The sequence below is a fragment of the Notamacropus eugenii genome, chromosome 4 (assembly GCF_028372415.1).
Source record: "Notamacropus eugenii isolate mMacEug1 chromosome 4, mMacEug1.pri_v2, whole genome shotgun sequence".
Taxonomy (NCBI): domain Eukaryota; kingdom Metazoa; phylum Chordata; class Mammalia; order Diprotodontia; family Macropodidae; genus Notamacropus; species Notamacropus eugenii.
Window position 1 is genome coordinate 95,327,419 of NC_092875.1, and position 26,663 is coordinate 95,354,081.

Here is a 26,663-nt window from a genome sequence, read left to right on the forward strand (position 1 = left end):
CGTGCTAGAGACTTCTTGGTTTGAGGTGTGGTGGACTGTGTTGTCTGCCCCAATAATTGGAGAAAATTTCAAGAGACCGATGAGACCCCTTTTGAATGTTTTATGATAGGTTATACCAAAGCTCCAAATACTTTGCAGAGTTTGACCTAATTAACTCTTGTGATGGAGGAATTACAAATACTGCCTTTGTTAATCAGTCTCAATCAGTTTTACAGTGGTATTTTCACAAAAGTTGTTCTAGGAGGCATGAGAAGAATGTGAATGAACTCAAAGCTATTGTCTGGTATGTTTATGAAGGAAGGGATGCAGAAAAGGGAGAACCTAAATAAGGAAGAGATAAAAATCATGAGAAAGGACAGTCTAAGCGAAGGAATTAATTTATCTTGGCCACTGTTCAGCTTGCTCCAACCCCTTTCCTTTCTTCTCCAGGCAGCTGTGAAGTGCACGAATATTTTTATTGTCATAAGAAGGGATACCTAGCTTGGGGCTGCTTAAAAAGGAAGTGGAACTCAGAATGCAGAGTGCACAGGTTGTAAGAGAAGTCAGGAAAGGACCACTGCATAAAGGTGTGGAGGAAAGGGAAGGGCCATACACATATTCTGACATAGATCCTTTTGTCTTTCCTGAGCCAGATGTTCTTTCCCCAGTCATTCCTGTCTTTGCCTCCCCATGCACTGGAGAACTGGGTGTCACCCTTAGAATTGGGGACACCTTCCATGTTTACCTTATGGATACAAGGTACTCCTAGCTCAATTTTTAATGAAGAAGCCCAATCTCAATTGTAGTTCTGTTGGTTTTCAACAGGTTGTTGGAATTATATATTCCCATTTTATACCATATATTGCCATTTATATATTACCAATATATTACCATTTTGTCTTCATAAACGGTAACTGTTGATTCCTTCTCGATATAACATTCTTTTCTTTTTATGCCTGAAGTCCCTATGAACTTGTTGGGGCATGATCTACATAAACTATGAGCTGCTCTTTCATGCTTTCCTGATGATTCTTTGTCTTTGACTCTCCCAGATGGATTTTCTTCTTTGTTCCCTGTATTGATGAATTTTCCAGATGACTCCAATGAGTTTTCTCACTGTTTCTTATTGTAAATGAAGAGGTCCTTGTATTATACCCGACAACCCTAATTCTCTATGGGCTACTTCATCTTCCAATGGGGATGGTTAAAATCTGATAAAATCTGAGAGTAGGATACAAAAAGACTTTAACCTTCTCATTTCTCTTTTACCCCATATTCTGATGCCTCTGTACCAAATGGGACTGCCCTGTAAAAGACTTAGTAAACTTGTTGGGTCATAAGTGAAAGTAAATTGTTACTAGGTTAAGCCTGGTGGTCTTGAGGTTATTTTGACAGCTCTCCCTTTCCATTCAAGGGAAGCTTCATTAATATATAATTGGCTATAGCTGCCTTTGTTGTTAAAGTGTTTTTTAAGGAAATTGTGCTAGCATTTTCATCTTATCTGTATTACAGACCAGAGAGAATTTTATCTCTGAAAAGCCAATTACTCCTAAAAGTATCCTATGAAAAGTTATCAGCCTGAGAGGAAGTGGTTACTTATTGTTGTATCATCTCCTTATTTACTAGGTCTTGCACCTGGAGTTGGAAAGATAAAACAGATAAATTCTAGATGTAATGCTGCTTTTATGATGATGCTTGACCTATTTATAACTCTTGGTTGGTGGAGACACTTTGTTGTTCTATGGACAGATCAAGTAGAGTTTTGGATTTGTACGGTAAAGAACTTTCAAAGAACCATTGGAACTTAAACTACCTGAGAGGGTCTGCTGTACTGTTGACAGCATCAACCAGCATTGGAGAAAAGACTTTTTGACTATTCGTGAAAAATTGTAGTATGTGCTTTTTCTTCATCATCTTCTGTTTTAAGATGTAAGTACCTATGTTAGGATTATCATCATATTTCCAGTGAATCAGAGCCGTGGTTCCAGGTCCCTGTTATTGCCATATTACTTTTGACAGGTGACAGGTCATTAGGACCCTAAGGATACTATTGATATTAGTTGTTTTTTGTGCTGATAGCAAGCATTAGAAGGTTGCTTTGAGAAGGATGAATCAAGCTTCTTTTAATCAGCTGTCTCTTGCTTTTGTAATTGTTGGATTTGCCATATTAGCGTGAATTGTATGAATCCTTGATTATTAACATGAGTGATCTCCTGAGGGAATGTCCTCAAAGGATCACAAGGGGGAATTGTGGGATTGAAATTGAGCATTAATATTGTTTGATCATTAGTACATGGTGAGCTGATTGAGTCTTAATAAAGTTTCCTCTCTATTTCATTGGGCTTGACCAATTTACTATGTATTGATTGGACCCTCTTATTGTCTGAGTTTGAGCTTCCTTAGGTCTTTAACTTCATTTTCCTATTTTACTTTTGTAACTTGCCACCCACATCCCCTGCAAGCTGCCTGAGAACATTGGCAACAGAGAAAAATAACTCTATGCACCTTGTTCCTGGTTCCCATTTTCTCAGTGCTTTCTAACCACGAAGGTTCCAAACTCATCCCTAAGTACTTCCATATAAATTACAAGCCTCCTGTTCTCTCTCTTCTCCCTGCTCCCACCCCCTCCCCCTGGAAATCACCAACCATGGTCTTTTGTAGGGGCTCTATGAGTCAATCTGATGATAGACTGTTTGCCCCATAGAACTTTCCAGATGATGTTAGTCACAGATCGTTTCTCCACCTGGTGAGGAACCAATGTAAGCTGTGTAAATGCAAAAAAAGAATTGCTCTGGTTTTCAGTCTTTTTCTTTGGCTACCAAGTAACCTTGGATCCTATTTACTGGCAGTTTCTAGCTTTGCTAATAAATTGAATATGCTCTGAACATTATTTCCTCAGTTTCTCTTTATTGCAGATTTTTATTGTGACACTCTTAACATAAGGTGGCCTTTTAAACTGTATAAAATATGACCTTAAAGTAATAATATCTGAACTTATACATCTAAATGAGTGTTATGCATAGAGAGTATATACTTTTTTATACATTAATTTTGAGGAACTACCAAAAATCATATGAGTAAAGGTGAATAATCAAGTGGGTAATACTATTGAAATGTCCTCTCTAGTAGTGCTTTCCCCTCCTCAATTCATACCAAAGATGGAGTTCTCCAAGATGACTGCTTCCTTAGGCTCAAAGGCTATGTAGGTCTTCGCTCTGAAAACTATAGCTCGTAATTCCCAACCAGTGATGCACAGCTCAAATCAAAAACAATTTAGTAAGTTGGCAGAATATTTTTCCCATAAACCCGGGATATACTCTCCCACAAATTTTTGCAGTGTATATGGGACCAGTATGGACCACATCTGGCCAGGGTATCTTATGCCTCTTCTACTTGCAGGGCCCCAGTGTCCTTCTTTTAGAACGACGTCATGCTGCTCTTCTTATGACAACCCTAGGAGGTAGGTACTGTCATTATCCTCATTTTTACAGATGAAGAAACTGAGTCAAACAGAGGTTAAGTGACTTTTAAAATCAGAGCTAGTAAATGTCTGAGGCTGGTGTCCTGATTCTCTGTCCAGCACACTATACACTATAGTACCTACCTGCCTCCCTCCTTGGTGCAGTATATGTCCTGTGTGGGCTGCTCATCTGGGTTCCCTGAGCTTGTCCTCAGCTATCTAGTTCTTGTTTTTTCCATAGTTGTCTCTCTTCTTTGCTGCCAGAGATCTTGTTTTTTGAACTTACAGTTCTCAGTTCTCTGTCCCTGTATGATCAGTACTGTTTGTTGGGAATGATAAGGGAGAAATGATTATTCCTTCCCACTTCTGTGTGCGTGCATGTGTGCACACATACACAAACATGCACGCACACAGAGCTTCTCTCTACCTCCAGCACACTCTTGGGCTGACAGGCATAGTTTTTTTTAAAATTTTAATTAATTAGTTGATTTTTAGTTTTCAACATTCACTTCCATAAGATTTAGAGTTCTAAATTTTCTCCCTTCCCTCTTCTCACCCTTCCCCAAGATGGCATGCAGTCTGATGTAGGCTCTACATATTCATATTAAACATATTTTCACATTAGTCATGTTGTAAAGAAGAATGAGAACCAATGGGAGGTGCCACGAGAAAGAAGAAATAAAAAGAGAGAGAGCAAATAGTCTGCTTGAATCTGCATTCAGACTCCATACTTCTTTTCCTGGATGTGGATAGCATTTCTATCATGAGTCTTTTAGAGTTTTCTTAGATCTTTGCATTACTGAGAAGAGCTAAATCTATCAAAGTTAGTCATAGCACAATGTTGCGGTTACTTTGTACGTTGTTCTCCTGGCTCTCCTTATTTCACTCAGCACCAGTTTATGTAAATCTTTCCAGGTTTTTCTGAAGTTTGCTTGCTCATCATTTCTTAGAACAGTAATATTCCATTACATTCATATACCGCAACTTGTTCAGCCATTCCCCAGTTGATGGACATCCCCTCAATTTCCAATTCTTAGCTACCACAAAAAGAGCTGCTATAAATATTTTTGTACATGTGGGTCCTTTTCTCATATTTATGATCTCTTTGGGATACAGCCTGTGGTATTGCTGGGTCAAAGGGTATGCATATTTTTATAGCCCTTTGGGCATAGTTCCAAATTGTTCTCCACAATGGTTGAATCAGTTCACAACTCCACCAACAATGTATTAGTGTTCCAATTTTCCCACCTCTTCTCCAACATTTATCATTTTCCTGTTTTGTCATGCTAGCCAATCCGATAGGTGTGATGTGGTACCTCAGAATTCTTTTGATGTGCATTTTTCTAATCAATAGTGATTTAGAGCACTTTTTCATATGACTATAGATGGTTTTCATTTCTTCCTCTGAAAATAGCAACAAGCATAGTTTTTAAAAGGCTTGCAGGGCCTCCTCCTCTAATAGCCAGTTGGATGCTAATTCTAACAGGGAGAATTCCTTCACACTTCATTAATGGATAATAGAGCTTAGACTAGCCTTTGCACTTAGCTTCACATATTCACACTTCTGTTTTTGTATATAAGAGAATATAAAAAAAAATTTTATTTTCTCTTATTATATCAGCCGAGAAAGGGAGTTGTCTCTCCTTTCTCCCCTCTTGTATTTTTGATGACAGAAAACAAATTATGGTTTACTGGACCTCCTTTTACTTCATAGGAATTATTGTGTAGTGGAAAGAATGCTATTTTTGGAGTCAAGAAACTAGGTTCAAATCCTAATTCTGCTACTTGCTGTCTGTAAGTCTGTTGAGCAAGTCACTTCACTACTGCCTTAATTATGACTCACTCGTTATTGCCTCTATTCCCCTTTATGATGGAAGAAGCACTAGAGAGCTAGATCAGAGACATCTCTCGCCGTGGCCCCCTCTTCTTGTTTTGTTTTTTTTTCCCTGACCACCATCTACAAAGTGCTGTTTGAATTTCTTGTCTTCAGACTCTTTTTTTATTGGAGAGGGAGAGAGAAAGACAGAGACTGAGAGGGTGTGTGTGCCCTTGAATGCAAGCACATACAAAATACACACTGAAAGGGGAAAAATATAAACTCTTTGAGCTTCTATTGCCTTGTTTTCAAAATGAGGATAATAACATGCACAGTCTGCTTTCTCATAGCATACCTTTTAAAAATTAAGAACAATACTTTAACCTTGAAGCAGCTGTAAATGTGTTGCTGCTTTTAAATAGTTATGTCCCATGTTCCTGTCTCAGAGGCAGATTTGTGTTGCTGAAACATCTGTAATGTATTCATCAAGGTATTACAGAGAACATTGACTCGAGTTCAAACCTCGATTCATATCCCATTTCTGATGGCAAATGTTTTTGTGACCATATCACCAAGTCACTTAACTTCCCAAGGCCTCCCTCTAATAGGTTACTCGCATCTCATGATCTCTTATCTTCCAGTCTCATTGCCCATCTTTCTAAGGGGTTTCTCAAAAATATAAATTCTCTATAGATAAATTTATTAAAAAGAGTATTCTTAAATTTTTCTAAATTTCACAGACTTAAAATTTCACATGGTTTTAGTGTTTCCCTTTACTAGTGGAAAAATTTCTGAAATAATAGTTGGTGAAATGGTTTCTCAGCCTTGTGATATATTGTATTTTGATTATATATGCTTAGATCAATAATTAAAATAGGGAAAGGTCTCTTTTCATCTTAGAAACTGAGTTGATGAATTTCCTCTTCACTGGAGGTCTTCTGTTGGAATCCAGATGACCACTTCTTGGAGATGTGGTAGTGGAGGTTCCTATTCAGTTACTGGTTGGACTAGATGCTTTTGATATTACTTTCATTTCTAAAATTCTATGATTTGAAAATTTTTTGTTTGAAGCACTGATCTTGACTGTTATTAGTAATGATTCTTTTAAAACCTATGAAATGGTGCATATTTTTTCCTTAGCTTGTACAGTTCATGGTTCTTGAATTCTAAGATCTATTTTCACGTATTAGATCTTAAATGATCTTACTATAACTTTGTGTCTAGGAGTATTATCTCTGTTGTTAAGTAGGAAAGCCCATCCATTACTGTTTTGAAAGCCTCAGGACTTGGTGAACAAGGGTAGGGCATCACTGCTTTCTTGTGGACTAAGAACCATCCATATGTACTTCAGACTTTTTCTTTTGTCACTGGATGATAGAATCATAGAATTAGAAGGGACCTCAGAGGTCATCTAATCCAGCATTATTGACATATTGTTTTTACTTGAAGACATTTAGAGAGCAGGAATCCACTATTTCACAATGCAGCCTGTTCTACTTTAGGGTTAACTGTTAAGAACTTTTTTCCTTATGAAAGTCTAAATGTGCTGCTTGATCCCACAATAGCCTTGTGAGTGAGGCAGGTACTATTCATTTCAGTAAATCTATACTGAGCACACATCATGTGCACCTATACTTGGCTAGCAACTGGGGAAAGAGACAATTTTTTTTTTTAAATCTGTACTCTCAAGGAACTCATATTCTATAGGTAAAGATACAACATGTACACAGATAAGTAATTCTTTTGCCCTTTGCAGTATGGTTTTCAACCTTATTGCTCAATTGAAACTGCTTTCCCCAAAGTTACTAGTGACTACTAGTTGCCAAATCATGGTGGTCTTTTTTTCAGTCCCAGTCCTTTATCTACTGCATTTGAACTGTTGACCACATCCTTTTCTTCCTGTATATTCTTTGTTTGGGTTTTCATGATTCTGTTCTATCTCCTAGTTTGCCTTTGCCTGTCTAAACTCTCCAGTCGCCTTTGCTGGCTCATCATCTACAACCTGCCACCTAACTGTGGGTGTTCCTCAAGGCTCTGTTCTGAGTCCTCTTCTCTTCTTTCTCTATATCCTCTCTACAGCCTCATCAACTCTTCTGAGTTTATCTATCTTGATACAGATGACTCTCAGATCTATTTATCTAGCTCTAATCTCATGACCTTCATTCTCATATTTCATCTGTCCATTAGATATTTCATACTGGATGTGCAGGGGCATCTTAAACTCAGTCTAAAACAGGTTATTATCTTTCCCCCTAAACCTTCTTTTCTAAACTTCCTGTTTAAAAAATCCCAAAGCCACTACCATCCTTCTAGTGTCTCAGATTCATAATCTCTATATGTTCCTGGATTCCTCTCTTTCTTACCAGTTGTCCAGTCTTATCTCCACAACATATCTTGCATCTTGACCCCTTCTCTCCGTTCATCTGATTGCCACCTTAGTTTTGGTCTTCCTCACCTCTCTACTTAGCAAGTCATCAAGTATTTGAAGACTGAGGTGGTTTTTATTACTTTGGTCTTCTCATTGTGACAGTTGCTTTCTATTTGTTATACTTCTGTAGGATGTAGTAATACTGTTGATTCCTCTTTTTGGTATCATTTACTTTTTCAAATAGGTCAGGTTGGAGATGTAATTACATATCATATTTTCTTCTTATCTTTTCCTTCTAGGATAATTTTGATTTTTATCTTTATTCTAACAAATAAGTGATCTGACTATACACAGATTTTGATAACCAGTTGTCCCTTGCCTGGTGAGAGGGTGTGTGTGTGTGATATTTGATGCTTATTGTATATAGCACCTTCCAACTTTTTGCTTGAATACGTTCGTTAGAAGTGGCTTGTTGCTCAGTGGATAGAGCTCTGGGACTAGAGTCAGGAAGAACTGAGTTTAAATCCAGCCTCACACACTTAATAGCTGTGATGCGCTGTGAAACTCATTCAGCCAGTATAGTAGCATCTACCTCACAAGTCTGTGGTGAGGCTCAAATGATAGAATAGTTATAAAAGTGCTTGGCACAGTGCCTGGCACACAGTAGGTGCTGTATAAATACTTATTCTCTCCTTTTTGCCTACCCCCTATTCCTGATAGATAAGGATGAAACTTGTGTAGTCTTAGACCTTCTTGCTCTTTTAGTTACATAAAATAGAACCCTATTTTTTTTTTCTGTCTTATTCTTTGCTCACTTTTATGTTGAAGTCACCTGGTGTGGAAAATTTTATGGGGGGGGTCTTCATAGAATTTCCCCATTTCTTTGTTACAGAAAATTGGTGCGAAAGCTCTAGCTATTGTCAGTGTGTTGGCTTTTTTGCTTGTGGTCATCAGGGGTTCTGCAAGGTCAAATAACCAAATGTCCTATAAAATGATGTTTCTTACTTCTTTTGGGATGACATTTAATTAAATTGTACACATTCCTTTATTGAGGAAATTGTGGGTCATTTTTCCACTTGGATGCAGTTTTGTTCTGTCTTGTAGTTTTGGCTACAATAAGGATGCCACTGTTTATTGCTCATTTCCCTCACTTGAATGAAAGGTGCAGAGCATATCATGTTCCATTGCTTCTTGTTTGTTGGTAGTGGTGGGAACTTTAAAAGGAAGAACTGTTAACATCTTTGGATTTGTGATTGGGAAGAGGAAAACAATGCATAATGTGAGATGTATTCCTGAACTTGGGAAATTTTACTGGATAGGTAAGCCTCAGTATACGTCAGAAGCTTTCAAGAGTGAAATTCCAAAGACATAACAGAAAACATTTCTGAAGAGGAAGAACATAAATTGTTGTCCAAAGAGGTAGTATGTGGATGCGCAGGGAAATCAGCTAAGTTAGATTTCTTAAGACATGTACAGAAAATGACAGCAAGGGAAAACAACAAAGAATGAATATGAAAGTGTGGCACAGCCCTGTATGAATAGGTTCAGGAGTACTAAAGCTCAAAATATGTCGAGGCTGGTAAAAAAAAAAGTTAAGAAAAATATTTTAAAATGTTTGTCTAGGTAAAGAGGAAGATAAGAAAGATGAGGACTGCTTTTCTTTGAGAGTTCAAGAAGGACGAGGACTGACAAACTATCAACATTTATTCCTCTTTTCTTTAATAATGTCATCTAGAAATTTTGAAAGAACCAAATTCACTGGCCTTTGGATTGCATATTCTAATCTCTTCCTTTTTTTAAAAATTGGGATAATATTTGCTTTTCTTCACGCCTTAAACAGTTCTCCCTTTCTCTATATTCATTCACAGGAGTTCACCAATACATCATTGACTCTTTCAGTACTCCGGTGAAGAATAGTTTTTCTGGGTCTAGTGAATTTAAGCTCTTCAAGGGCATTATTATTCTTGCTGTTTTCCTACTTTGCTTGGATATCAGTGTCTATTTGTCTATTATAGTTTCTCCTTTTCAGTTTGAATATTATTCTCCTTGGCAGAAAAAAATAAAGTGATTATAGAGTTCAGTTATTCTGCCTTCTCATTTGTTGTGGACATCTCATCTGCCTTGCATAGTGGTCCTATCCTTTCTTTGAGTTTTCTCTTTTGTTAGGATATAACTAACAAAACCCGTAGCTTATACCTAATTTGTCTTGAATATATTTTGTTTGTACAGTTATTTGCATATCGTCTGCATCATTGCCTTGTAAGCTTCTTGAGATCAGGGACTGTCTTTTGCCCATCTTTACATACCCAGCACAGTGCCTGGCACATAGCAAGCACATAATAAATGCTCATTGATTGCCTGAGAAAGGCAATATTGCCATCAATTGAAATAGCGTGTAGGACAGTCTTTTAAGTGAAGTGAGTTCAGATTTAGATATTATGAATTTGAAGGGTCAGCAGGATAGCCAGGTTATGCTTATTAGGCAGTTTGAAGGCTTGGCCTGAAGCTCAGGTGAGATATTATGTAACTGGAAATATAAATTTGATAATCATCTGTTTACAGATGGCAAGGAAGAGAGGAGGGCTGAGGACAGTCCTTTGGAGGATACCCACATCTAAGGAGAAGAATGATGTATTTTTTAGGGAGATGGTGGAATGATCTTACAAGTAGGAGGAAATTCAAATGATCAAAGTTTCTAGCCTAGGACATGCAATGAATAGCAGTACCACTGACAGAAATAAGTCTTGATAAATAAGAGTTGCCACCTACTTATTTCAATGAAAGTATATAATCCCATTCTGTTCTTTTCATGAGAACTTATTTATTGATTTGGTTTGAGTTGCATTGAATTGCTGAATTGAACCTGTCACTAAGGTTGCAGTGTGTACTTAGCTATGAGTTATTCATAAACACCATCTGAGATATAGTTTCAATTTCTATCCTTATTAATAATGTTCTTCTTTTGCCCTGCATTCTGTTCCTTTCACCTTGGTTTTCAGCTACCTAACTAATAATGTCATCTGGTATGCCTTTGACGTCATTAATATTAGGAAAATAATATCAGTGCTGATATAAGTGCCAAGGAAAATGGAAGGACATTCTTCCTTTCCGACTCAAAAAGGAACCCAGGTGGATTTGAACTTAGTTTATGATACTTAGGCATACTAATGGATAGTTAACTTTGGCAGTACAAATAGATAGTACTTTCTCACTGTTTTCAGTCTTTTTAATTTCCTTTTTAAATTTCATTTTGAAAGAAAGTGTGATAAGAGGTTGTATGTTTATGTAGGTATATTGACTTGCTGATTGCCTTGCTGGTAGCCCTGTATTGTTCCCTAACTTCCTCATCTATTAAATGGGAATAATAATAGCTGTTCAACAAAGATCATATATTTAAAAGCATGTAATTATATAATGTCGTAGCACAGTTGTATAGTACTATATACAAATAGAGTGTTTTCTTAAAAATAAATATAGGAGGTAGATTTTACAAATATCCCCTTTTCATCCCCAGGATAGTTTAGATTTACAGAGATAAAGTGACTTGTCTAAGATCACACAGCTAATTAAGTAATAAAGCCCAGATGCAAACCCAGTTCTTTTGATCAAGTCCAGTGCTTTTTTGTTTCATTTTCAGTATTAGATACACCTTTATTTAGAAATCTTTTTCAACTCTGAGTTGGAACTCTGAGTGTTTTGGATTATGAGGGGAATGGAATAAATATTTATTTAGCACCCACTTTATGCCAGGCACTGTGCTAAGTGCTTTAGAAATTATCTCATTTTATCTTTACAACCCTGGGAGATAAGTGCTGTTATTATTACCATTTTACTGTTGAGTAAACTGAGACAGAAGTTAAGTATTTTGCCCAAACTCACACAGCTAGTAAATGTCTGAGGCTGGATCTGAATTCAAGTCTGTACGAACAAAAATGTCTTGCCCCAGGAATTCACACAGAAACCACTGTTGCATAAGGTTTTGCAGAGAATGTATACATTTAATCTCAGCTTTTATTCTATTTTCTGAATTAATAAATATTTATTAAGTGTCTATTTTGAGACCATAAGTGGCAGCCTGCATCACTCTTGAGTGTGGCCAGAACCAGATTAAAATAGAATTCAAAAATATTTAAGAAAATAAATAAAAATACAATAAAACACAGATAACACATTTAAAAACTGAGTATGCTGTCATAGGAAACCTTACATGTGGATCAGTGGTCCCTATTTCTATTTAAATTTGACACCACTGATACAAACGATCTTTTTGGGGGGCTTTTTTCTAGTATTCTTTCAGTTTTTGTAGTTACTTCTATATTCCTGGGGAATAAAAATAAGACCAAAAAAAAAAAAGCACGGATAATCCAGAGAAGCAAAGATCCAGCCAACGCTAGGCATATGTTGTACTAGACCTGACTTAAGAAAGACTTCTCATACGCAGGGGAAAGTCTTAAAGCAGTTGTGAGCTTCTTAAAATCCCACTAAGACTTTTTTTGGACATCGTGTATATATGTAGTTGGGAGAAAGCAAACCTGCCTTTCTAGTCATTTTGCTGCCTTTTTGATTTAAATGCCCTGGGGCTTTAGGACAGCTTCATCAGGGGGCCAATTGGTTGGTTCTCAGACAACTGGGGCCAGCTCTGTGGGGCCTGTCTAACTACAGGACCTAAATTACCTCCAAATTAGGTTGATTGTGGCCTGGTTTATCAGAACTCTGCCCAGGTAATGATTCAAATTGGATATCAGGCTGTTCTCATTGGGCTAATTCAGCTGTCCCATTCTGCATCATTGCTCTCTGCTTTGTTCTTCTGGCGGTGGTTAGGGTCTTTTGTAGACCAGAAGTTATCACCTTCCCTCCTTACTAGTAAAAGAAGCCTGATAAAAGTCTCTACTGTGGTAGACGCATCTGCTTAATTTTTCTCCTTAATTCTTGGCCTGCTGTTTTTCTGTTACACTCACCAGAACTGCCTGAGGTCAGAGTTCAGAGTTCAGACTGACAAATGGTGCTTTTTCACTAGGACATCAGAAGTTACTTGCAGTGCTGGACTGCTGCTATTAGTTCCCTTGAAGGCACAGTAGGCTAGCTGGGACAAAACCATGGTCAAGAGTGGCTAATCATGCACATTTTAAAATAAAGCAGATGTTAGGCAACATTGGCCAACCTTGTGATCATCCTCTGTTCTAGTTACAGTTTGTGTAAGTGCTGTTTTCGCTGTACATTGCCAGCATTAATGAATTTATTCTCTTAAAGTCCTCTTGATTATTATCAATATTTTCTTTTAAGAGATCAGGTAGTTAAGGCAAACAAAATTTAACCATCTTTCTCCTTTTTCATTTTGACAGTGCTTTTACTGTGGTACCTTGATGCAGAGATATTACTGAAACAAAAGATTTTGTGACTTGCTTAGAGGCAACTAGACAGCTATATTGCAGAACGAGAAAGTTGTCCAGTTTGTAGGTTTATACTAAACAAAAATAATTACTTTGATATTCCTTGTACTAGGCAAATTTTTAATATACATAATATGACTTTGTATCACATAAATCTAATTAATGAGGACACAAAGTTCCTGTTATTTATTCTCTTGCAACTGAAGTGGAATGTTTTTAGATAGTTACATTTTTAAAGATGACCTTTGTCTTCCCCCAGTTTGAATGGAAAAAAGTAAGTTGTCCTTTATTAGGAGGGGAGCTAGCTGTGGTACTGATTGCGAGGATATTTTGCTATTTTACTCTGTATATGATTTCAACACTCACTCATATTTTGTTTAGAAGATTAGAAAAAGTATGTCTTGAGTCCATCAGTATTCTCTAGGATAATTCAACAAGAATGTAACTGCCATAGCTTTTTGCTTTTTTCATTTTTTGTTAAGCTACATTTATGGAGAAAATGTCAATTTGACAGAAAATAATTTGGTATCAGAAATCTTTAGCTTTTCTCTTTTATTTTCCAGTTGTTAATCTGGGTAATTATTTTAACTGCACTAATTTTGCTATGGTTTGGTAAAATGCTAGAGGCAAGGAAGTGAAAACAACAAAAATGGCTTAAAGAGCCATATACAAACCTGACCTGGGTCAAGCTTGATTTGCAGCTCAGTCAATTTTGGAATAGGCTGTCAGTTTTGTAAACAGGAGTCTGCTGGGTGAATTGAACAGAAGGGTGAGATTAGCATATTAATAAGGTGCTTTCTAATCTCCTTCTCTCTCTCCTCCCTCCCCTTTCTCCCTCCTTCCCCTTTCCCTCCCTCCCTTCCTGAATGAATCTAGGAATACAGACCCACACGGTCACATTACTAGCTGGTTGCATTCTGTTCAGTAGCTCTCTGGCAAGGATGGTCTGTGTTTCAAATTGCGGACGCATGAGAAGATTCTGTAATTGAAAAGCTTTCTTCCTGCTGCTGGAAAATGTTACAGAAGTGATACCTACCAAATTTCGATGCAAACTATCCAAACAGGAACAAATGTAGGGGAAGCTTAGCCTTGCTTGTGGATTGAATGCGTTCAAGTGATTAGCTTTCCAGCCCCCCTACAGGAGCAAATACTATTGGAGCACTGAATTGGGACTTTGTATGCTGAATCCTGGCTTGATCTCTATACAATTGTGTGTATGTTGTTGGAACTGGCTGGCCAACCGGCCCTGAAACCAGCAGGTGCTATCTATATGGAGAAAAGCGGCTGTAGCCCATTTCCAATATGCTGGGCTAAAGGTATAAATAATTTTAAAATCTATTGTTTTTTGTTGTCTTGAAATTGTATTTTGGCATAGAGAAGTCTATTAAGGTTTTTCTTTTCAAGAAATTATCTCCAAAAGGAGAAAAATAAAAATTAGTAAAGAATTTGCAATTATAATCATAACAAACTGGCTGTTCTTTCATGGTTGCTAAAATATTTAAATAAGTAAACATTTATTCTTTTATCTTTTGTACTTTTTCTTTGTTTAACTTTGTTATATCATTTTTATCTTGTTAATTTTCCAATTTATTTCTGTGGAAGTTTTCAAGAAAAATAAATGACTAGTTTAATTAAAATAGGATGAAAACTTCCTGATTTTTTTTCTTATGGTTTTAAAGTTGGTACCCTTTAGTGGCAGGTAATCCAGACAAATAATACTTTGTAATCCATATGATGGCAAAATGGATTTATAGTTATTGAGTCAAAGATTACTCTACTACTTTCCTAAATTTTTTCACTTCATTTAAAAATTTAAATTAATTTTAAGGAAATATAAACAGTTTCTTGGTTGTATTCCAGGCAACATTTGGGGCATATTTGTTTAAAATAATATGTGGGAAATTCCATGGCATGTAAATAAGAAGAAAACCCTAAGGAGTGTAATATATAACTGCTTTACTTTAATAGGAAAAAAAAAATCTGTCTTAGCAAAGGTGGTCCTTTATGGAGGATTTAGTTAAAACATTTATCATAAACATGGATTATTTTAAACATATGTATATACTTAATGTCAAGCCAACTCCATCTCAAGTTAGATTTTTAAAAGCTAGTGCACTGGAATAAGCCGTATTGCAGTGTTATAAGTAGAGCTATACATTGGTTCCACCTAGCTTTTAGTTTAGGAAAAAAACTATTCCCCTAGCTAGGGTGTTAAAGTGTTAGCTCCTAACTGTTAATTTTTCCTTTGATGCTTCCAGTTTATCCAGTAGTAATTTTTATCCATTTGGGTGTTGAAATTTGTCTGGCTTTGAAACATTTAAAAATATATTTGATTTTGGAGTTTATGTACCACATGAATATGAAGTAATATCTAACATATAAATTTAAAAATTACATTAGGTTAATCATTGGGCACAAATAGAAAAGGACCCATTAATTTTGGTGTCTTTTAAAAAAAATGAAGGTCCTGATATGCTTTTTTAAATAATGCTTTACATTTACATACATCCACAGACTAATGGAGTATCCTTAGAAAGCCAGGGGGTTCCTCATGTCTAAACTGTGGTACTTTTTCCAAACCTTTTTTTTTTTGCATAATTCCTGCCCATTGTTTGAGAACATTTGGTTTAGTTTTTATGGCAGAGGCTAAATTGTCAATCCACACATCTAGCAGGCCCAGAATTGAACCAGTTTAACCAAATGCTAGGGTTTCTTTTTTCTTGTCATCCCAAGGAGCTGTTGGAAATTAGTTAGTACCCAACTTTTAGAGTAGGATAGAGTGAGCCTTGCTGTTTACTGAGAAGACACTAATTTGAACCTGACCTTGTTAGGTTTCAAAAACAGGGATAATTTTTTTAAATGGAAAATATTTTTGGAAAAAAAGTAGACTCTTAAGATACAGAAATCTGAGATTGTTCCTACTGGTCAGGACATTTGGCAGACCTGCTTTCAGATGTAGAACTGGCTCTGACTCTTGTGTAGGCTTTTGCTACTTTTGGATTGGCCACAAGAGGTGGCTCTGACAATGCAAGGCTCCTCCTGTTAACCCCGCCCCTTTCTTGGAGGTTTATCACACTGCCTCCTCAGTGATCATATAACATATGGGGTTCTAGTAAACTTCCTCTTGCCCTTCTCATTTTACTGCCTTGTACCAGGACAACAAAACATACATAAATCTGTGTGTGTGCTGGTTCGATTCCTGCCTGTATAGTAAGGACAAAGGAAGAGGTGGGTAGAAATTTGCAAAAGTAGCCTTTTCCAAATGTTACTTTTAGGTAAAGAGAAACTAAAAGAGATTTTTAAGACTGTAAATCTCTGTGTGTCCTGAGGTAGAAGCTGTTCCATAGCCTCAGATGTTATCATTCACAAACTGTTGATCACATTAGCCTTTCAGAAAATTAACAATGCTTTGCTTTAAGAAAAGTCTTAAAATACTTACCAGGAGAGTTCAGAATTTGAAAGGCAAAAACTCAGCTGGATATTTTTCCTTATTATTTAAAATTAAAGTTTTCTCTTTGAAATCATGTTGATCTAGCATTTGACTAGTTAACCATAGAACTTGTTTTCATCATTATATACCGAGTTAATTTTTTTTGTGAATAAGTCTTTCATACTCATGCCCTGAAGACCACCTTTTTGGTGTTGAATCTGGTAAAATGCAGCCTACCAGAGACCATCCACACTCATGGGGCTATAGAGAATGGGGGTGAGTTATTGCTATAGAAAATAATATATGCATTTTCACTATTTAACACTATTTGAACTATAACACTATTACCAGCATCCTAGAAGATAGTTTTGCAATTCCATGATATGGGAAATGTGACTGTTCATAATAAATACTCATTTTGCCATATATCAGCTTGTACTTGGGGGTTAATACATTTCTGTTATGGTACTGTTGAAGGAGAAATAAAAACTTGCTAAGAGCATTTTGAAAACATCTTTACAGACACTGTATCGTTTAACTTTTTTTAGGACTTCGGAGACTCTAAGAGACAATCGTAGACATTACTAAGGAAATAATGTTATTTTGGAGGAAGGTTTATGCATCACAGCTTTCTCTTATCAGCTCATTCTATATATATATATATATATATATATATTGAATCAAGGTTGACTTTAAAACTCCAAAAAAATTTTTATGACTTTAATGGAGAAAATGAACTACTTTCAGAAATAATGAAGGAGGGAAACGACATAATACAAGCTCTTAACATCAGATTTCCCACCATTTCACCTTTTCCTTTGAATAGGTAGTACTTTATACATAGTAGACCCTCAGTGCATATATATGATGGCTGTATAGACATAGATAGCATACTTAGCAAATTTACAGATGACAGGGATAGGTACTATATTTTATGACAGGGTTAAAAAACTAAATAAGCTAGAATAATCAGATTTAACAAAATGAAGTTAAGGCATCAGAATACATACTGAACCTGTGATGCTGTTGAAGTAGGGAACTCCCAGGTGAGGAAACTCCTTCTTCCAATGCCATTTGATATCTTTCATGCAAATTATTCTCATAAAGAAGGGGTCAAAATAAGAGAAAGACAAGAATTAGAGGTTAAAAGAGGAACAATACAGGAGAAGGAATAACCTGCTTCAAATATAAAATACTGGTGTTGAGAAAATTCCTACTTTGCTCTACTTCATCTTTTGCAAAGCGACGCCAGATGGAAAATAGAAAGAAAAGGGGAGTCAGATATGAAGAAATAAAACAAGTAATTATCATAACTGTGAACAGGATGAATTCACCCATAAAATAGAACAGTTAACAGTAGAATAGATTAGAAAGCAGAAGCCAAGAACATGTTATTTGCAAGAAACACACTTAAAACATTAGGATTGACCCAGAATGTTCTCTGAGTCCAACATCTTTCTGGGAAGTACATAGCATCTTTCACCGTGTGTCTTCTGGAATTGTGGTTGATCGTTGCATTGATCAGAACTTTCAGATCTTTCAGAGTTGTTTGTTTTTATAATATTGTTCTTACTAAGAATAATAAGTTATTCTCCTAGTTCTATTTATTTTATTCTGTATTGGTTCATAAAAGTTTTCCCAGGTTTCTCTGATGCTGTCCCCTTCATTATTTCTTACAGCATAATAATATTCCATTTCATTGGTATTCCATAACAGTTAAGCCATTCCCCAGTGGATGATTTGCCCTCTTTTTCTAATGGATCAGATAGTTTTATGATTTCTTGAAAAACAGTATCCAAGTTTTTTGTTTGGTCATAGTTTTTAGAAAGTATAATGATTTTCTTCAGTGAGCTTTTGAACCTCCTTTTCCATTTGGCTAATTCTGCTCTTTAAAGCATTCTTCTCCTCATTGGCTTTTGGGGCCTCTTTTGCCATTTGAGTTAGTCTATTTTTAAAGGTGTTATTTTCTTCAGCATTTTTGGGGTCTCCTTTAGCAAGCTGTTAATTCGCTTTTCATAATTTTCTTGTATTGCTCTCATTTCTCTTCCCAATTTTTCCTCCACATCTCTTACTTGATTTTCAAAATCCCTTTTGAGCTCTTCCATGGCCTGAGACCATTGCATATTTATTTTGGAGGTTTTGGATGCAGAACCCTTGACCTTTATGTCTTCCTCTGATGGCATGCATTATTCTTCCTCATCTGAAAGGATGGAAGAAAATACCTGTTCACCAAGAAAGTAACCTTCTATAATCTTATTTTTTTCCCTTTTGGGGGCATATTCCCAGCCAATTACTTGACTTTTGAGTCCTTTGTCAAGTGGAGGGTATACTCTAGGGACCTGTAAGTTCTCAGTTCCTCCAAGGTAGCACAATCCTCTCCTGTCCTGTGTTCTGGTCTGGGAGCAACCACAAGCTTTTCTGCCCAGGATCTGCAAGTAGAATTCCCTCACCAGAGCTTCCACCATCTCTACCAGCCAGCACTTCTCCTCACCGCAGGGCTGCCAGTCAGGGCTGAGATTCAGATCAGCTGCTTGATCCCCCCAGGGCTTTTAGACTTAGCCTTCAAAAATGAATGCTGTGGCTGCTGGGACCTGCAGCTGCTGCAGGTGGCACCTTGAAGCCAGCTCCAGTCCTGTCCATGCTGGGCACGACCCAGGCCCATTGTGCTGCGCTCAGCTCCACACGGATGCTATAGACCTTTCCTGTCAGCCTTCCAGGCTGCCTTGGGCTGGAAATTTCTTTCACTCTGTCGTTTTGTGACTTCTGCTGCTCTTGAATTTGTTTAGTCATTTTTTACAGCTATTTTATGGGCTGTGGGAGGAGAGCTTCTAGAGGTGAGTCCTTCTACTCTGCCATCTTGGCTCCACCCCCCAAGTACAATGATTTTTAAAATTATTTCTACTCTGGGTCTATTTTTAGGTCAATTTTGAATGGTTAAATTCCATACATTTTCTGTTTTTCTCAGTCTTTTGACTTTAAATATTTCTTGTTTTCTAAAGGAGTCACTGAATTTTAATTACTTTTTTCTTGTCTTCTGAGAGTCTCTTTCTTTGAGTAAGGTTTCCAAACTTTTAATTATTCACCTTTGACTTTGATCTTCTAAAAAATGAACTTGACATAATTCACCCCTTGTCAATAACCTTGAAAAATCAAAGCTACCACAGCAATAATAAGATCATCTACATATTCACAGAACTGTGTGCCTTTAAACGGCAGAGTATCAATTCTGCAAGTATTATGAATATCTTCTATGTGCCAAACATATGATATCTTCTTCCTTTTCCTCTTCCTTCTTCTCGTCTTCTTCATGTGTGTGTTCGTCCTTTGTTGCCGAAGAAGACCATGCCATCAGAGAAATGATGACATGACTTGCACTTGACTTTTTTTTGAGTGAGGGAGGGCTGTGCAGGTCACTTCTCCTCCAGAGCCATCTGAATCCAGTGACCAGATATTCATCAGGATGACTGGAGATGACCCAAGATCAGTCAGTTGGGATTAAGTGACTTGCCCAAGGTCACATAGCTAGTGAGTGTCAAGTGTCTGAGGTGAGATTTGAACTCAGGTCCTCCTGACTCCTGCACTGGTGCACCACCTAGCTGCCCCTCCTTCTTCTTCATAATTATATTGACAATAAATGGAAAAATTATCTTGAGAGGTAGTGAGTTTCTCATCATTAGAAGCTTTCAAGGTAGCATTTGATGATTACTTAGATGTTGTAAAGTGATTTCTCTTAAAATGTTGGTTATATTAGATGACCTTAGATGACTTATCCAGCTTTTACATACTACAATTCTATGAATTCTAAAGATGATGTCCAGTAAATAAATGGTAACAATAAAGAAGATAAACTTGAGAATTCAAAATTTCAACATTTTTTGGAACTGTCATATTTGGGTCTTGCATTCACACTGCATATCACAAGGTCTTGACAAATATGTTGTTATTCAGTTGTGTCCAACTCTTCCTGACCCCATTTGAGGTTTTCTTGGCAAGGATTACTGGAGTGTTTTGCCATTTCCTTCTCCAGATTATTTTGTAGATGAGGAAGCTGAGGCAAAGGGTTAAGTGACTTGCCCAGGGTCACTTATTTACTGTCTGAGGACAGATTTGAACTCAGGTCCTTCTGGCAGAAGGCACCACCTAACTGCGTCTGACAAATAGTAGGTGCTTAATAAATGTTCCTTGACTGAGTGACTTCCACATTGCTATCTAGTAAAACTTGCCTTTTTCCTCTGTTTCTCATACAAAACACTTCATCTCATGTTGCTCTCCCTTTGTACTGGCCAGCCTTCACTTCTACTGTGCTCTTCCTCCTTACTTCTGCCTCATAGGGTTCCTTCTTCCCTCCTTTTAGATGCATCTCAGGCACCATTTTTCTTACCTCTCCCCTCTAACTACTAGTGCTTTCCTCCCCTAACTACTTAGATGTAACATGTGTGTGTTTTGTATGTATGGGTGTATCTATTACCTTTATGTTCATGCTATGTTTTTGTATATATTTGCCTTTCCTATTAGAATGCATATTCACTAGGAGTAATGATTATTTCGTTCTTTGTATTTGTATGTTCCGTGCCCAGCCTGGCGTGCAGTATGCTTTTTATAAATATTTGATTGATTGATAGATAGACTTGGTTATGTTGCTTCAAACTGGTGTGACTGGTTTGACACTCCCCCATTTGCTTACTTCACTTGTAGATTTTGGTGAATCTCCAGAGGCATGTGATTCATACATGAACCTGAAGATTGTCACATGTCACCAATCTGGTCTTCTGACAGAATAACTTGCTTAGATGTAATTTCTGGATCTCTCCAGCCTTCACTGGGGAGTACAAAAAATAAATCTAAAAGTGTTTTCTACTCTGTCATGAATACATTATTTGCATGGTATCTGGCAAGTAGTAGGGAAAACTGATTTACATGGATGATATTAAAAGGACTGGTCACCAAAAGAGCAAATCTAAGCTTCCTTGGACATAGTGTTCTGTTAAGAGCTTGTTATTTCATCACTCAGAGTAACACTGAAAAACTCTCAGCAGGCTGGGAGAAGGGCCAGTACAAATATATTTTTCAAAGCTTACATTCCTCTCTGAGCTCTTACAGTGTGGAATCCCAAGGTTTTCCAGAAGAGTGAAGCTTCACCTAATTACCAGTGACTGTCAGATCAGATATGCGTGATTATTACAGATAGTCACAGGCATTCCCTACTTGATATTTTCATTTGAATCCCTCTCCCTGCCCTCTACCCTCAAAACATGATTTTGATTGAAACAACTTTGGGGTTGGTGGGGTTCATTTCATAGCAACAGCATTTATAGATGAGATAGCTGTTCTGAAGATAAACTATAAAAGATCAACTATATTGTGTTAATAATGTTAATGTTGGCCTACTCTCCACCTCATATTCTTGTCTGCAGGGAAGGGAGTCTAGAGATTTCCTACTTGGCCACTGAGGAGACTGAGTGGGAGCTGACCCCAATATATGTCTCTATATGTTAGTCAGTCAATAAGTGTTTATTAAGCACCTACTGTGTGTTAGGCACTGTCCTAAGCATTGGTAATACAGTGAAAAGCAAGAGACAAGCCCTTTTCACAAGCTCACAGTCTACATGAAAATAAGCTAAATAGGGGATAATCATTAGAAGGAAGGTACTATTGTAGTAGCTCTCTTTGTGGTGGCCAAGAAATGGAAATCAAGGGAATGCCCATCTATTGGGGAATGCTGAACAAGTTGTGGTATATGAATGTAATGGAATACGACTGTGCTATAAGAAATGATTAACAGGAAGACCTCACAGCGGCCTGGAAGGATTCATACGAACTAATGCTGAGCGAAAGGAGCAGAATCGGGATAACTTAGTACACAGCAACAACCACAGTGTGCGAGGAATTTTTCTGGTAGGCTTAGCCCTTCACAGCAATGCAAGGACCTAAAAAATTCTCAGTGGATTCTTGAGGCAAAATGCCTTTCACATCCTGAGAAAGAACTATGGAAATGGATTGCAGAATGAAGCAGACCATTTTCTCTTATGTTTTGTTTTGTTTTTGTGATTTCTCTCATTCATTTTAATTCTTCAGTGCAACATGACTGAAGTGAAAATATATTTAATAAGAATGTATGTGTAGCATCTATGTAAGATTGCATGCCATCTCAAGGAGGGAGGGGGCACTGTAGGAGGAGGGGGAAAAATCTAAGATACATGGAAGTGATTGAAGAAAACTGAAAACAAATTAATTTTAAAAAAAAGAAGGAGGGCACTAGCATTAAGGAAAAACAGGAAAGGCTTCTTGTAGAAGATAAGATTTTATCTGGAACTTGAAGGAATTTAGGGAAGGCAGAAGGTAGAACATTATAGGCATGAGGAACAACCATTGAAATGCCCAGAGATAGGAGAACAGAGTATGTTGTTCTAGGAAGAGCAAGGAGACTAGAATTACTAGATTGTAGAGTACTTAGTCACACTAAGTGATGGGTGCTGGGTAGGTTGAGAGATGTAAGTTGTTAAAAGATTAGCAAGGTGTTAGAGGTGCTAGCTTATGAAGGACTTGGAATGCCAGTTAATATTTTGTATTTGTTCCCCAGGGATGATAAGAAACCACTGAAGTTAAATGAGCAGATGTTGTAGTTTTAGTAAGTGTGGGGAAAAAGCCTTATCTAACTATGTTGAGTTACCCATGTCTTAACTCATAGCTTTTTTGCTTTCAATTGAGTAACAGGGTTTTGGCTAGCCATTGCTAACTATATTACGATATTGCCTGAGGTTACTTCTTTGAGAGAAGTCAACTCTCATCAGAAGCACTATGCTTCTTTCATTTTGTTCTTCTGACCCTGTTTTTTGTTTGTTTGTTTGTTTTTTGGTGGAGAATGTCTATTCTTACCCTTCTTAGTTTTTCCTTAAACTTACTCTGTGTTCAATTAATATAAATAGCATTTGTTTCTGTTTTGGTCAGAAATCCTAAGGTCTTCCCCTCCCAGATTGATTTAGGTTTTTTTGACTAGGTAATAGAGGCCATTCTCTGTCTCATTTCTTACCTAGCTTTCATCATTGAATAGGCATTGCCTCAGTCAAAGGGAGACCTATTGAAGACTTTAGTTTAAAAAGGCCAAGATCTCCTACTGCATCTAGGGCCATCTCCAGTCATTCTGATCTATATCTTGCCATTGGACCCAGATGGCTCTGGAGGAGAGCGTGAGGCTGGTGACTTTGCCCAGCCCTCACTCCCTTAAATCCAATGTACTTGCATGTCATGGCATCACCTCCCTGATGTCATGGTTCTCTTCAAGAAAGAGGACAAAGAACAAGAATGAATTATTGAATGATATACTTGGGTTTCTGACTTTTATCTTTGAGTGCTGTATTTGAATGCCCCATTTCGTGCATCGTCTCCCACCCATCTCTTGTAGGGTGGCATCAGTTTTTGTTGTTGTTTTGAGATGAGTAGAAAGGAGGTCTAGCTGAATAGAGAGCTCAGTAAAACCACTGCATTATGTTTCAGTAGTTTTTCATGACTAGTGGAATATTGTTATGATAGAGTAGCATTGTGAAATGATGTTGTTTGGGACAAGGTTATGCTGCAAGTGGAAGTATTTCATCCCCAAAGAGAAGCTGCCTAAACTTAGGCAGATTTCATTATTATTGACAGTACTTACTGGGCATCATCAAGCTGTCAAACATTAAAGCAGGACTGAGGCAATGCCTATTCAATGATGAAAGCTAGGTAAGAAATGAGACAGAGAATGGCCTCTATTACCTAGTCAGAAAAACCGAAATCAATCTGGGAGGGGAAGACCTAAGGATTTCTGACCAAAACAGAAACAAATGCTATTTATTGAAATCTCAATAGGTAGTTTATTGAATTGAATAGAAATACAATTTTCATAGCATTCAGTATGTACTTTGATACTAGCCTTTTAATTTCTCTCTGTTAAAGGGGTAGTACTGTCATCCAGTAGAACCTGCAAAAGGTCATATTCCTCAGCTGTTTATTATTCCAGTTTTCTTTTGATACCTTTCATTTTTTACTTTAGAATAGTACCTGAAAATAATTTAACTTCTCTATTAGGTATATTTTATTATCTGTTCTCTGGGACCCTTATTCAGTAACTTTTTTCATTTATTCAGAATTCGACTTCCATTCATTGAGGCCACGTTGCTTCTTCTAAAATAATTTTTTTGTATTATTGTTTGATTTGGATATCACCTGGATCTCTTAATATATCTGCTCCACTCCCCAAGCCCTTTTATTCAGAGACATCCCTTATCAAATTAAAAAGAAAGGAAAAAAACAGATTAGTAAAACTACTACCTCATCTGACAGTAATACAATGTTTCACTACTGTTTTCTTCTACCACTGTAAAGAATGGAAGGAGATACACATTTTCTCATCCCTTTGGGGCCAAATGCAGTCATTATTATTTTGCAGTGCTTAGTTTCTTTAGGTAATTATTCTTTCCATTAAAATCATCATCATATTTACTGTTTGCCTGGTTCTCTTTTACATTAGCACTCTGTGTAAGCTCATAGAAGATCTCCCATGCTTGTCTGTATTCTTCATGTTCATCATCAGTTATAGTGTGGTAAATAAATAGTTCATTGTATTCATATACTTAATTTATCTAGGTAACCCATAATCTACTTTTGTTTCTTTTTCTTTGCTATCACAAAAAGTAATAAATGTCTTAGTCTGCACTGAATCTATAATCTATGTGGGATCTTTCTATCTTTTGTCTCCTTGGGATATATGCCTAGCAGTGGATTTTTGGTTATTTTGGTCCCTTTCTTAGTATAATTCCCAGTTGCTTTCTAGAATGGTTGAACCAGTTCACCGCTTTACCAGCAGTGCAGGGTATCTGTCTTTCCCTAAGTCTCTAAACGTTTATGTTATTATTTATTAGTGATTTGGAACATTTCATACAGTTGTTTTATTTTTGCCTTTCTTCTTGGAAAATTGTTAATAGCCTTTCATTACTTTTCCACACAGAATTGCTCGATTTTTTACATTTGTGTTAGATGTATCTTTATGTGTGTTGGTATGTGTTGTATATATGTATGTGTACTATACCTATACACATACATACACATAAAATCTAACATTGTGAATGAAGTAGGTAGCTAGGTGCATAGTGGTCTGGACCTGCGTTCAAATCCAGCCTCAGATGTTTACTAGCTGTGTAACCATGTACAAGTCATTAACCTTTGTCTGCCTCACTTTCCTCAACTGTAAAATAGAGATAATAATAGCACCTGCTTCCCAGGTTATTGTGAGCATCCAGTGATATTTGTGAAGTGCTAAGCACAATCTTGGTGCACAGTAGAGCTATAGAAATGTTTATTCCCCCATATGTGTGTGATTATATGTAAATGTATGTATGTAAGGCATACTAAAAATCTTGGTGCAGTTTAAGATTTATTTAATAACTTAAAACAGCACTAAGTCTTTTGAAATACACACACACACACACACACACACACACACACACACACACACACACACACACACACACACACACACACACACACACACACACACACACACACACACACACACACACACACACACACACACCCCCCTTATCAGAGATATTTGGTGTAAAGATTTTTGTCCCAGTTGGCAACTTCTTATCCTACCTGCATTGATTTTGTTAATACAAAAGCCTTTCAATTTCATGTTATCAAAATGCCTATTTCATTTTATGTGATAATCTCTGTCTGGTGAATGGTGAAGAATACTTCTTGTTTTAGCTAGGTAAGTTACCTGTGGTGATTTTCTTCTGATTTTTAAAAAATCGTTAGCCTTTAACATTCAACTCATATACCTGGTTTGGGCTTATTATTGTTACAAAGCACAAGATGTTCTGAACTTAATTTCTGCCAAACTGCTTTCCAGTTTTATTAGCTTCAAGTCAAATAGGGAATTACTCCCCAAATTACCTTATGTTGTTACATATTGGGTTCATCTATTTCCTGATTCTTCTTTATTTAGCCTGTTCATCTGATCTACTTTTCCATTTTTTAACCAGTACTAAATATTTTTCTCGCTCACACGCACACACACACCTTATTTTCAATGGGATTTACATTTCTATGATTTTCTTGAGTTTTGTTAATAACTTTTAAAAAATGCTATTTGTGTCTGTTGTTTTGCAGAATCTTTTTAGGTTTTATAAATCAACAAAAGAAAATTTTGACATAACAGGTCAATGTGATTGTGATCTTCATGA

The 26,663-nt window shown here is 36.8% G+C and overlaps 1 protein-coding gene across 18 annotated transcripts in view; it reads left to right on the forward strand.

Moving 5' to 3' along the window:
- Positions 1–26,663, forward strand: part of PTK2 (protein tyrosine kinase 2) — a 418,748-nt gene that overhangs the window by 101,793 nt on the left and 290,292 nt on the right. For 6 of the 18 annotated variants that reach the window (XM_072602979.1, XM_072602958.1, XM_072602961.1 and 3 more), the window contains one exon: positions 13,890–14,329. The exons of 8 other annotated variants lie outside the window; for them this stretch is intronic. In XM_072602979.1, the coding sequence (XP_072459080.1) occupies positions 14,230–14,329 (100 nt within the window). In that variant the 5' untranslated portion in view covers positions 13,890–14,229. Of the gene's footprint in view, positions 1–3,378; positions 3,440–13,889; positions 14,330–26,663 lie in introns of all 18 variants that reach the window. 4 more of the 18 variants (XM_072602962.1, XM_072602963.1, XM_072602965.1 and 1 more) reach the window with 1 other exon arrangement.